General features: G+C 39.1%; 1 protein-coding gene across 1 annotated transcript in view; it reads left to right on the forward strand.

Moving 5' to 3' along the window:
* Positions 1 to 7592: 7592 nt before the first annotated feature.
* LOC104540164 (ELAV-like protein 2) overlaps positions 7593 to 12581 on the forward strand; it is a gene marked incomplete at its 5' end in the record, with an annotated part of 7548 nt that continues 2559 nt past the window's right edge. Inside the window, 2 exons of the mRNA XM_010183901.1 lie at positions 7593 to 7746; positions 10194 to 10419. Of these exons, the coding sequence (XP_010182203.1) occupies positions 7593 to 7746; positions 10194 to 10419 (380 nt within the window). The remainder of the gene's footprint in view (positions 7747 to 10193; positions 10420 to 12581) is intronic.

The raw sequence follows: 12581 nt of genomic DNA on the forward strand, positions 1-12581 counted from the left end.
TGGGTGCAAGCTGGAGCATAGGAGGTTCTGTCTGAATATGGGGAAAAACTTTTTTACTGTGAAAGTTACAGAGCACTGAACAGGCTGTCCAGTGAGGTTGTGGAGTCTCCTTCTCTGGAGACATTCAAAACCCGCCTGGACGTGTTCCTGTGTGACCTAGTCTGGGTGATCCTGCTCTGGCAGGGGGGTTGGACTGGATGATCTTTTGAGGTCCCTTTCAACTCCTAACACTCTGTGATTCTGCTGAAAGGCTGCTGCTTCTGTGCCTGTTTCTCCAATGTGTTACCTATTGCAGGGCAAGCTGTAAAAGCAAAGCCTGTAATGGGATATGGTTATATTTATTAACTTAGTCTATGCACATAAGTGAAGCTGTGGTGAGTAGTTTGTTAATGAGTCAGTCTTGTGTATACGGGGAAAAGTAGCCTTCAAGATTTGTTTGGAACAGAACTTACTTTCATTTGAGGAGAGACAGAAAGTAAAATCGAGGCATAGACAGCAATGTACTCTCTTGTTTCAGACAACAACTTATCACTGGCTGGTGACAGCTGAGACCTGGTCTCTGCTATGTGCTGCAGCATCTTGTTACTGGAAATCAAATTAAGAAGAGTTTTTGAGTCATGACGTCACATATACTAATTTAAGTGCAAGAACAGTTGCCTGGCTCAATAGTCTCTGAGAACATTGCTGCAACAAAAACAAAGTAATGCATCCTGGTTTTACTGTACTTGCCAAGGGGGCTTGTATATTCCTAATGCGTTCCTTTCCCCATTATAAATCTGGTTTGAAGGAAGATTTAGCCCACTTTCCTGTGCATAGACTGGATGTTAATTTATTTGGAGATTTGTTCTTGTTGTTGTTTTTCACTGAAACATCTTTTTTTTAAAAAAAAAACTGGATACTATCCATAAGGTAAACAGTGTTCTAAACTGAAAGACTACACTGAAAGTTACTGAATGTAAACATTTCTTGAAATCCTGACTTTAACATTTAAAGATTTCAGCTTTTAAAGAATTGCAAGAATACCTCAAATAAAGATGTTTAGAATTTAATATCACTTTTTCCTGAAGTTCTTGCAGGTAATGGAAACACTCGGTTTGCCTTCTATACTACTAATAAGCTTTAAGATAAAAAACATGCAAGTATGGTGCTGAAGTGTCCAAAGGTAGTAGCAGATAATAAGAAACAAACATTTGTTTGTGGAGACTGGGTCTCTGTTCTTTTTGGCAACTTCTTTAACCTGTTAACAGTTTTGTCTTGAAAATTGTAAATCAGTTCATCTCAATGTTAAGAAATGAAATACTAAAGCAGTGAAAATACTTGGATTTAGTGTTGTAATGTTTGCATTTCTAGGAACAAGTGTCTTTCCTAGTACCTGCAATGGAAAATTCCCATAAAACTGTTTTTAAACTGGTGTCTCCAGTGTAGCTGTGTTCAGTGTCATACAGCATGTGTGTCATCATTAAATATTTAAAACTGTAAGCTTTCTGAACTGCTTCTTGACTTGCATTGTATTCAGTTATTTTGACATTGCATAACCTTAATGTCTATGAAATATTTACCTGTTGCAGGAGCTGTAGAAGTACTGTTTTAGTACAGCCACTAATTCAATGCATATATATATTGTTTGAAGAGATTGAATCTAAAACTATCAGCAAGTAAAAACTGAACAAGCAAACTGACAGGATATGGGTAGGAAGAGGAATCTGGAGAGTCTCTGCTATAAATGTATATAATGAGTGAAATAGGTAGACTTTGACATCAGTAATGAATAGAAACTGTTCCATACTCCAGACAAGCTCCTTTTGCTTGGGAATTAGTTTCCTTGTATCAGTAACATTTTGTGGTGCCCTTTTTTTTCCTGTAGTGGTGCTGGCTTGAAGAAATCACTAGGAATGTTTTGCCGAAGTAAGTCAAACTTCAGTTATATTGAGTTTCTGAAGTGCTATGTTTCTTTCAGATTTCTTGCCTAGCCAGAACTTGTGGTACTTAGCAAGACAGCTAGAGATAGTGTTTGGATATTGGTAGTGAAATACTGATTTTCAGTTTGTATGTTACTCCTGTGACTAACCTGCCTAGATTTCAGTATCAGAATATATATTCAGTATTAGTCAGAATACAGGAGTAGTCACTGGGATGCTTTCCATGTAGGTTAATTTGTGATTGGCATGTGTTCTTAGGTGTGATAAATATCCTGTAAATGCACTTCAGGAATTTAAAGTGAATGATACTGAAGCTTATAATGGTCGTTTTTACTGGTTAGAGCTTACTGCTCTCATTTACTTGCTTCCTTTAAATTGCATTCAGTATGGGCCTTGACTGCTATGTCAAAATTTGTTCCAAATAGCATTTACCAGCTCAGCTGGGTCATGAGCAACCAACATCACTGGATCAACTGTCACTATGAAAGAATTCGTACTCCTTTGATAGAGGAAAAATGCCTCCTTTATGTCTTGACAGATACCAGTTTTGCATCATAAGGTAAACTTGCAGTAAGTTAGCAAATATTTTTTGTAGATTTCCCCTCTCCTGGTGCACTCAGAGTGTCCTTGATATGTGACAGCATGTGACCAGCAGTGTGAATTCCCCTTTGGAAGACAGCGCCTCTGTGAAATTCTTCTTGGAAGGAATAGGAGGCAAAATGACTGTATCACTGGTTTTATACAGAAAGCTGAGTGGGAATCCTCTGTCTTAGTTACCTTCACTAGATAAAAGTTGCATCTAGACTCTGGTTAGAAGTCTATTTTAGAGAATTTCCTTAAAATTCGTTGTGTTGTTGCAGAATCACAGAATGACTGAGGCTGGAGGACTCTACTCCCAACAACCTGCTCACAGCAGGTTCACTGTAAGCATGTTGCTCAGGCCTGTGTCCAGTTGTGTTTTGAACATCTCCAGGTTTAGACTCTACAGTCTGAGAATCTTTTTCCAGTTCTTGACCACCCTTTACTATGAAGAAGTGTTTTCTTACAGAATGAAATCTATATGGAATTTCTAAATGGACTTTTCTGTATTTCAGTTTGTGCGTATTGCCTGTTGTCCTGTCTTGTGATATTACAGAGCAGAGTCTGGCTCTGTCTTCTTTACCCCCATGATCAGATTTTTATGGCTAAGGTCCTGCTGAGCTGCTTTTTCTCCAGACTGAGCAATTGCTGCTCTCTCAGCCTGTCCTTGCATCAGAGATGCTCCAGACCCTTAATCACTTTTGTGGCCCTTTACTGGACTCACTCTAGTTGTCAATATTTTTCTTGTGTTGGGGAGCCCAGAGCTGGAGAAGCACCCCAGATGTGTCTTGCCAGTGCTGAGCAGGGAGGAAGGAAGACCTCCCTTAAGCTGCTGCTGCTATAGTACTACATTAGATGTACCTCAGGTGGCTGTTGGCCATTTTGTGCAAGGTTACATTCTGCTGGCTCATGCTCAGCTCTGTGTCTACCAGGACCCAGAGATTCTCTGCTAAGCTGCTTTTCGGCCAGTTGGGTCCCAGCATGTACTCTGGTACATGGGCTTGTTCTTCCCCAGGGGGACTCTGATTTTTCTGTTGGTGAACTTGTGTAAGGTGCCGGTTTGCCTAACTCTTCAGTTTGATGAGGTCTCTCTGGATGACAACACAACCCTCTGGCCTATCAACCACTGCTCCAAGTTTTGTTTCATCTGTGTAGCTTCTGATGGTATACTCTGTCCCATCATCTCTGTCACTAGTGTAGATGTTAAGCAGTATTGTATCCAGTATTGATGGAGGACAGTGGCTAGCCTGCAGCTGGACTTCATGCCACTGATTGCATCCCACTGAGCCTGACACTTCAGACAGTTTTCAGTCTATGTCACTGTCCAACTCAACTAGTAGGTACTTAATACTTATGTACTATGTACTTGATTACACATAGGTGTACTTAATGTGCACTTTGTGAGTACGTTATGGGAGACAGTGTTAGGAATTCTGATTTGTCTCCAGAGGACCTGACCAAATGCATATGGAAAGTAAAACTTGTCTGACAGCTGATACAGGACTGCATAGAACAGTTTTTAAGTGTATCTCGATTCTAGACAAAATTAAACCCTGACAGATAAAATTCAGATGTGCCTGTTGTGCATGCAGTTACATCTGTTTTAATCTAGTTTGTCTATAAGTAGTGTCTATCCTCACCTTCCATTCGTGTCAAACTTTACATTAATATCAGTTCATTGTGTTCGGATACAAAATGAACTTTGTTGCTGTGCCTTGTTGGCCCAACTGTTGTCCTACCTTGTAGAGTTAAATTGGGGTACAGAGGCCTCCTTAAAAACTAACACTTAGATGTTCAGCCAAACAATAAAATAATTGAACTGCTTATTCTTGATAAATCACGATTTTATTGTGTGTAATCCTGTCTCCTAGGCAGTCTGTCTCCATTCTCTGGCCTTGGGTCTCCTTAATGTCAAGTGCGGCATGAAGCTTTACGTATTAAAGAAGCTGATAGCCAAGTGGGCAAGTTCTTTCCTTCCTTAGCTGTTGTATTTTTCTGCCTCTTGGGCAGCTATCACTGTCCTTGCTTCTTTGACTGAATGCAGGCAAGTATTAACCTCTGTTTTCCTGTCTCTGGTGCAGCTTATCTCTCAGACTTTTTGTGCACCTGAGAATATCACAGTTGTATGCTTTTGCGTGTACAAGAGTAGGAAAATGACTCAAGATCTAGAAGCTGCTCTTTCAAATGTGTGTATGTATTATGGGGGTTGAACATACAGAATAAATAAGAATTTGCTTTCCAACACAGTTTGTAAGTATTGGGCTTTAGCTGCACAGCCATATAATGGTAACAGATTTAGCAATTCTAGAAAAATAACTGTTTTTACAAAACTTTGCTTTTGAACCCTTCAGCACAGAGCTGGGGCAAAATCAGTCACTTGACCCCCAGCTGTCTCAATCTGCTGTGCAGCTGGTACTTGAAATCTGATTGCTTTTCTCTTTGCCTGGCTTGCAAGACTTGCTTTCCCCTCGTCTTTATTTCTGTAGTTCCACTGGTACTTATTGTCCTTGACTTTGCAAATACTCATCTATAGAAAGGGCATGGTTAGTTAAACAACACCAGCAAAATTATAACAGTAGGGTCTCTTTCTTTTTTTTCTTCTGGAAGAGCAGTTGTTGCTGATGAGATTTGGACTTGAATATTAAAGCTGCTTAAGGAAGTTTTAAGAGATCAGAATTAAGTATTTGCCTTTCCTGAAGGACCTGTTATATTTGTTATCTACCTTGTGAAAGGCTCTTGGAAATCTGTCATGTGTGGGAGCGTGATTGCTGTTCTTGTAACATTTGTTACTTGGTGTCCTGTTTCTAGTAGTTTAACGGGTTCCATTATTGCTGCAATTTAAAGTAGTGCTGCGTAGTATATGGATACATTACTTGTGATGGTGCAAAATGGCCATAGTATCTCTTTATTACTGCAGTTCTGATAGAAACACTTCCCATGGCAGGTTACTCCTGCTGTGTGAATCTGACTCTAGCTAGCAGCTGAATCCTGTGTTGACTTAAATGGCAAAAATTGAGTCAAAATAGAAAATCTAATCTATCAATCATCTTTCTGTTAACGCTGTATCTTGAAAATAATCACAAGAGATATCAAAAACATTTTTAAAGGAAAAAACCAAATACTTCTAACTTACTGGAAAATACCCATTCTCAGTGTATATGACTGGATTATAGTTCCCTGTGACGTGGGAAGCTGAGATGGAGAGACTTGTCCAGAGTCACACAGCAGATTCCTGCCGTGACCAGATGTCAGGAAAATTTTTTAGTATTTGGGTCTTTTTTTGGTTGGTTGTTTTTTTTACACTTAGTATCACAGACAGTTTACCCATTCTTACTAAAGGGTCTGTGGCTTTCCTGGCATCTTGATGGTGGTAATTTTCATGGTTCCCCAGTGCATATTTCTAATAATATAGAAAAGTGAGGGAGCATGTGGAAGGCAGAGGGCTAAGTAATCTTTAGTTCAGTGAGCTCCATCCACTCCAGTGGAAAATAATCTGTTACTCAATGCAGCTTTACTGGGGTTGAAACAAACTGTATAGGAGCTGGCAAATTGTATCATCTCCGCTCTAAAACTGGACACTGGCAGCTTTTTCTATTATGATTACATCTGCACATCTTCACAAAAGACAAAAAATAAAAGAGAGAAAAGGCTGAGGTTATTCTGAGCTGCCTGTGTGGGAGGTCAGAAGACAAGCACTTTGAACAGTGGTCTCTAGCTCTTGTGTGGCTCTCACACTAAAAGAGCAAGGGATTGTGGCTCACAGGTCTTGGTAGTGGACATAGTCTTATCTTGGACAGCCACAGGTTTTGTAGGTCAACCCTGCTCAGACGGCTTTGGAAGACACTTTGCACAAGGCCTGTGGGTAGAACGTCGAATGAGCACAGCCGTGTTCAGGGTACTGCTTGTTTAGTCTCTTGGGGGTTCGATCTCCATTCCCTATTTTGTTTTGCCTCCGCAGGAGCCTTAAGAGCCTACTGATCTGCATGGAAGTGAGACAGGGGAAGGATTTGGAAATAAATGTCAAAGGATTAGGCAAAAGATACATTTACAGAATTAAGTTCCAGCTGCCCAGAGTTGACTGATCCTGCATTGCAGAGAGGAAAGGAGAGGAGATAAATCTGACTACTTCTGAGGCTCCTTTTTACCTTTAAATTTTGCACAGCGAAAACTCCAAAATAGTATTTTGTCCTATCGTGTTCCACAGACATGGATGTTCTGTTCTGATTTTTGCTCTAATAACGATAAGCTACCTCTAGAGACTTCAGTGGGAGTACTGAACTCCTAAGCAGACTGTTTTTTGTAGCATTGTAATGGTTGAGGAATCTAATTGGCATTCTTAAAATATTTCTGACTGACACTTTGAGGCAGCAAGTAAAAACTTCTGTCTACAAAGAGCTGAGTTTTCTGTTACTTGACATTTGGTTGTAAGACCTCTGTGTTACAGAAATTGGCAAATTGCTGAACAGCTGAAATGCACATTGCATTCCTACTTCTGCTATTCGTTCTTAGTAACATAAAAGTGATATAGCAGAGTTTACCTTGACCTCATGACGGACTGTGTGTCATTTGATAGCAAGCTTATTAGCACGTGTACAGCACAGCACTTGAAAAACACTTGCGATGCGAGCCTGTAAGTGCTTTGGACTGTCTTTCTGTGTTTTTGACCTGGATGCCACAGTGAAAACTTTAGCCCTTGTATTCCTTTAATCATCATTAAAAAGAATTTAAAAAGTGTTCTTGGATCTTCCTAAGTTTATCTTTGTAATCTTATAGTAAGCCACCTGAGAACTCCTTTTCTCCACCAAGGCTTGTTGGGCTGTGTACCTAGCTTTTTCTTCTTTATTCAAAAGTGCTCCTTAAATTTTAATTTCTATATTAAGTTCATGTAGTTAGCTTCTTTTGAGTGGTTTGTGTCGTGTTACTTCAGTGTTTCAGGGAAGCCAGCACCAAATAAACCACTTAACTGCTTTGCAAGGCAACTTTTCTGGCTGCCCTGAAAAACATTTCAGTATCTCTTAGCAAATGACACTGTCCAATTTCAAATGTTTTTAAAGTGTTTGCTTGATTTCAAGTTTTTTTTTAATTATTCCTAAGGTTTCCTATGCGCGACCAAGTTCAGCTTCTATCAGAGATGCAAATTTGTATGTTAGTGGACTTCCAAAAACATTGATTCAGAAAGATCTGGAACAGCTCTTTTCCCAATACGGACGCATTATTACTTCTCGTATTCTGGTTGACCAAGTCACTGGTAAGTAGGCAGTTCTGTGCTTCCTCTCATTTTTGTACTGGCAGTTTAAGAAATATTTCACCTTTCAGTATAATAGTGTTGTCTCTAGAATGTATGAAAGGTGTATGTAGGCCAGAAAATGCAATTTTCTGCTGGAATTGTTCATAAATATGCATGGACGAAAATAGATTGTGGCGTGTACTGAGCCAGCTTGAGTCATTTTCACCCCGAAGGTGCAGGTTTGAAGCCTGTTTCATGGCTTGTAATAATTTTACAGCTGCTATAGTCTTCCTTTTCAGACTGCTGTGTGAATATAGTCCCTATGTGCCTTACAATATGCTGCTGAACACTTCTTTTTTATAAAAATGAAATTTTATGCAGAAAAGCACAGCTGGTTCTCTGAGGCTAGGATTACAAAAATACAAGACTGGTAATTGTTGTTAAGACTGTTTTCAAGGTTGCCTCATTAACTTTGGGCACACTGGAGAAGATGAACTTTTGAGTTTCTTGGGAGGAAATACATTCTGTGCTCAGCAGAGCCTTGAACTGAGCTCCAGCAAGTTAGTTGTGCTGTTACAGTATGTGTCTTAACCAATGATTGTGTGTCAGCGACACTCTGTGGTTACTCTTCAGACTTGAACAGTAATGCATATGTTTTTGCTGGCTCAAATGGCTGGACTTGAGGAGCTCTCTAATTTGCTGTCCTACCTGCTCCCAGCAGGCCAGTTCCAAAAATAACCAATCAAATGAAATGCCAAGTACATGACCGCAGTAATTTGCTTTGCAAAATACAAAGGAGTAGGGCTCTCCAAATTCACATCTTTCCAAAAAATGTAGGTGTGGGGCAGAAAAATGAATCACTTAATTATTCCCTGAATAATAAGTTGCCTTGGATGTTATTTACGGTTGTACTTTTTCAAAATCACATGTCATCATGGGTGTCAAACAGCTTCCAACTGTAGGAGGTCATAAAGTTTTCAAATGGTCTTACGTTGGATGGATTGGACATGTCCATGTTTGGCACTTGGCTGCCCTGTAGAGGACCTTGTATGTACTCCATTACAATTCCATTATGTCAACAGAAATCTCAATATTGACACATAATACTTAGTGTGTTTTAATAGTGTAAATTGGCGAGTGTAGAGAGGCAGGGAAAGGAAAGTTAAAGGCCAAATAGTTACTTATAGAAGCAGACTGCAGGTCAGATTTCCAGTCTTTGTGCAATAAATAGCTGTTGACAGTATGTTCCTGTATATTCATGCATAGAATTTACAAATGCGCCAAAAAAGTGAATGTAATAAAACATTAAAAAGTGCATACTGTAATTCTAAGTACTCTTAAATGCTAGTATGTGCACAGTCGTTCTTTGGTGTAGACTGTTCAGGTTTAAGCTTTCTTCCCTCCTCCTCCTCAGTAATTTGGAAGAGGTAGACTCAGTGGTATGAATAATAAGGTTGTGACACAAACTGAGATGAAAAATGCAAAATTGAAGCCTCGATATTTGCCTCTTTAAAGCTTTCTTATGCCTGCTCATTGTCACTTTGATGGTTTAAATCATCGTTTATGAACAGAACAGATTTCTTGTCATTAATGTCTTTCTGAAGTGAGGACAAACCTCTGACTTGTCTGTTTATTCATGAAGTAAAATATAAGGGGCCTTTAAATAGATTTAGGAATATTACAACAAAGTGTGCAACCTAAACTAGCATTTAATGTGAATTGGTTCAAGTCTTGACACTTCAGGGTGTTTACATTTAAGCCACAGTATAAATTTTGATGGTGTGGTGTTCTGAAGACCTTCCATAAACACTTGCTGATCCCCTTGCATGTTGTCTTTGACTTTCTATACCAAGGAAGAATCTATGGCCTAAGAAGAATAGTTTACTTGGCCTAAGAAAATAGTTTCCTTCAGAAACAGCACTTAGAAAAGTAGGGTGATAGGCTGAAACTTGATGTTTTGCTTAAAGGTAATCATGGACTGTTAAAACAGGGCCATAATTCCCATTACTGCAGTCTAGAACTTGCACTCCATTTTGTATCCTTTTAGCATATTTGCTCCAAAGAGAACTTCAAGGGGTGCTGCAGGACAGATATTGCTGGTAGCATGAACTGAACAGAGGTTACAGTGCAGCTGGTTCTGGGTTCACCTCCATCCCCCCAGAATTGCTTTGTTAAAGATCTACCCTTTAGCTCACTGTGTATGAGTTGTCTCCATTGTGTTTTTCCTCAACCTTTTAAGCTTTCTACATTATATATCTTATGTCAGTTAAATTAAAAAATAAAAATAAAAATTGAGCGTAGAAAAGGCTTACTTCTTGGAGCAAAAACTCAGTTCTAATGAGCTCAAAATTATTGTGTTCACAGTAATTGGCCATTACCATAGCAATTGGCTGTGAAAATCAAATGCTAACATCTAATATTTTGGAGTATCTGAATTAATTATTATATGCTTCCTTCACCCTATGCAGGGGTATCAAGGGGCGTGGGGTTTATCCGGTTTGACAAGCGAATTGAAGCAGAAGAAGCTATCAAAGGCTTGAATGGCCAGAAACCTCCAGGTGCCACAGAGCCCATCACTGTAAAGTTTGCTAACAATCCAAGCCAAAAAACCAACCAGGCCATCCTTTCCCAGCTGTACCATTCTCCAAACAGAAGATACCCGGCGTCTCTAGCTCAGCAGGCTCAACGATTTAGGTAAGTCAAATACATACTTGTGTGCAACTGTGCTGGAAGCCACATGTTCCCATGGACCTGTTTGTTTCCCTCCACTGTCTTCCTTTCCTGCTTGTCTGACATCTGTGTGTGTGGAGGAAACACATGAAAATGTTGAAATTCAGCTATGCTCCTACAATACAGCTAAAAGCAAAAATTAATTCCATCCTATTGATAGTATTTCAGTATGTAATAAACTTAAAAGATGTCATCTTGGTTGTATTTTAATTTCTTTTACAGAGTCACCAAAAAAAATATTTTTATTTTATTTTTTTTTAATTTCTTAGGTTGTTTTTTTGATTAATGTGCAAGTTGATTCAGTTAACGTTGACTTAGGCAATTAAGTTTTTTTCTGAGCCATATGGCATGCCACAGCTGGCCTCGTATTCCCCACCCCCTATCTTTCCTCTCTATTCTGGATTTCAGTTTTTTTCCTAGTTTTCTAAATCCTGCATGCCACTCTTTGTCTTTTCTTACTGTAAACTTTTGTAATGAAGATTATTCAAATGTTTTCTGCATGTGTTTTATGTGGATATATGTTCCCATCATGTTGAAACTACAGCCATATACTTCCCTGTGATATTTAGTGTATTGAAAAGGACAGATGGTGAGAACAAAGTGGAACAAATACTGTTTTATCTGCATTCATGAGTAGCTCAAATTTTTTTCAGTGATTTTGATAGTTTCTTCCCACCCTCTGCCCCTGGGCTGTGTGACTAGAATGTGTTAAACAGTAATATATTCAAACAGTTTCTATTTTATTTCTCAAGAAATAAAATCAGCTAGCAGTTTTCATAAGAGAGAATATACCAAACTTCAAAAGCCCTGCATTGGTTACCCTCACTTTTAGGCCAAACATACAGATTTCAGGGATTGCAATTCTGGGAGAACTTCTCAATTCTTCTTTTCTTCAGCTTTTCAGCCTTATGTGCTGCAAGTGTTTCATAGGTGTGAAGGTCAGCATTAAGAGTAGGTTTTCTGCCCTAAGGGAACAGTTAACTAATTTTTTCATTATTTGGTGAATTTTGTTACCATTTCTTGGAGAATAAAAGGGTGAATTTAAACAGCATGCTCAATATTGAATAAAAGTAGGTTTACCATTGTTCCACAGGCAGAGCATAGGGGCAGAAGTTGCACTTGCAGGATGGACCCTAAGTGCATTATATGAAATAAGGTCATGAGGGAGCTGTTGTGCGGGCTGTGTTACAGCACTCAGCACATTCTGGCAAGTCTGACCTGCTGCCTCCCTGAGTTCTTCTGAGTGCGCTTGTTTGCAGGTACTTGCCTGTGTTTGGCATTGCTGTGATACTAGCTGGGATAGCTCCTGTATTTAACTGATACTCCAGGTAGATCTATCATGATTTGTAAAAGTTTTCCAACTTTTGAAGTTTTTTTCTTTGGATGGAACTTAAATCTTTACAGTGGACTGTCCCAGTCCTGCAACATTAGGCTTTGAAGCTTAAAAATTTTGATTGTTACTTATTTTTGTTTTAAAAAGAAAGTGTATTTTTATGAATGCCCATTTAAATTTCACTGGAAAATTTTTCTCTGAGATACTAAGTGTGAAGTGATGCCTGAAGCAACCAAAAGAGAGATTGTGGTTTGCTTCACTATAACATTACAGTGGTAACAAAAAGCACTGAGTAGGTATCAAATCTGTAGTGAATAGGAAGGAGAATAAAATCTTTCTTTCTTCTATCAATGTGGAAGGAAGAACAAGGTTGAACTTGACTAGTCAAAAGGTAAAATGGCATTGCAGACAAAATTAGTTTTTTTCGTTTTAGTAATTTTTTTGGGATAGGGCTTCAGGCTTCTGTTTCTTCTCTAAAAGAGACAGCCTTGCCAAATTTTATTTTTTTATAACTGTAAAGGGAAATAGTATTTTTTGTTTCAAGTCTTTGCTTTGCTGTTTTTAAAGCATTCCAGATCTGTTGCTGACTACATAGCTCAGATTGCACTGATGCTGAGTTCCATGTGAACATCAAGGAAAAACCTTTTCACTGTGAGGTTGACAGAGCACTGGACCAGGCTGCCCAGAGAGGTTGTAGAGTCTCCTTCTCTGGAGACATTCAAAACCTGCCTGGACGCCTTCCTGTGTGACCTAGTCTGGGTGATCCTGCTCTTGCAGGGGCGTTGGGCTGGGT

Source organism: Mesitornis unicolor, unplaced genomic scaffold (genome assembly GCF_000695765.1).
Source record: "Mesitornis unicolor isolate BGI_N332 unplaced genomic scaffold, ASM69576v1 scaffold30524, whole genome shotgun sequence".
Taxonomy (NCBI): domain Eukaryota; kingdom Metazoa; phylum Chordata; class Aves; order Mesitornithiformes; family Mesitornithidae; genus Mesitornis; species Mesitornis unicolor.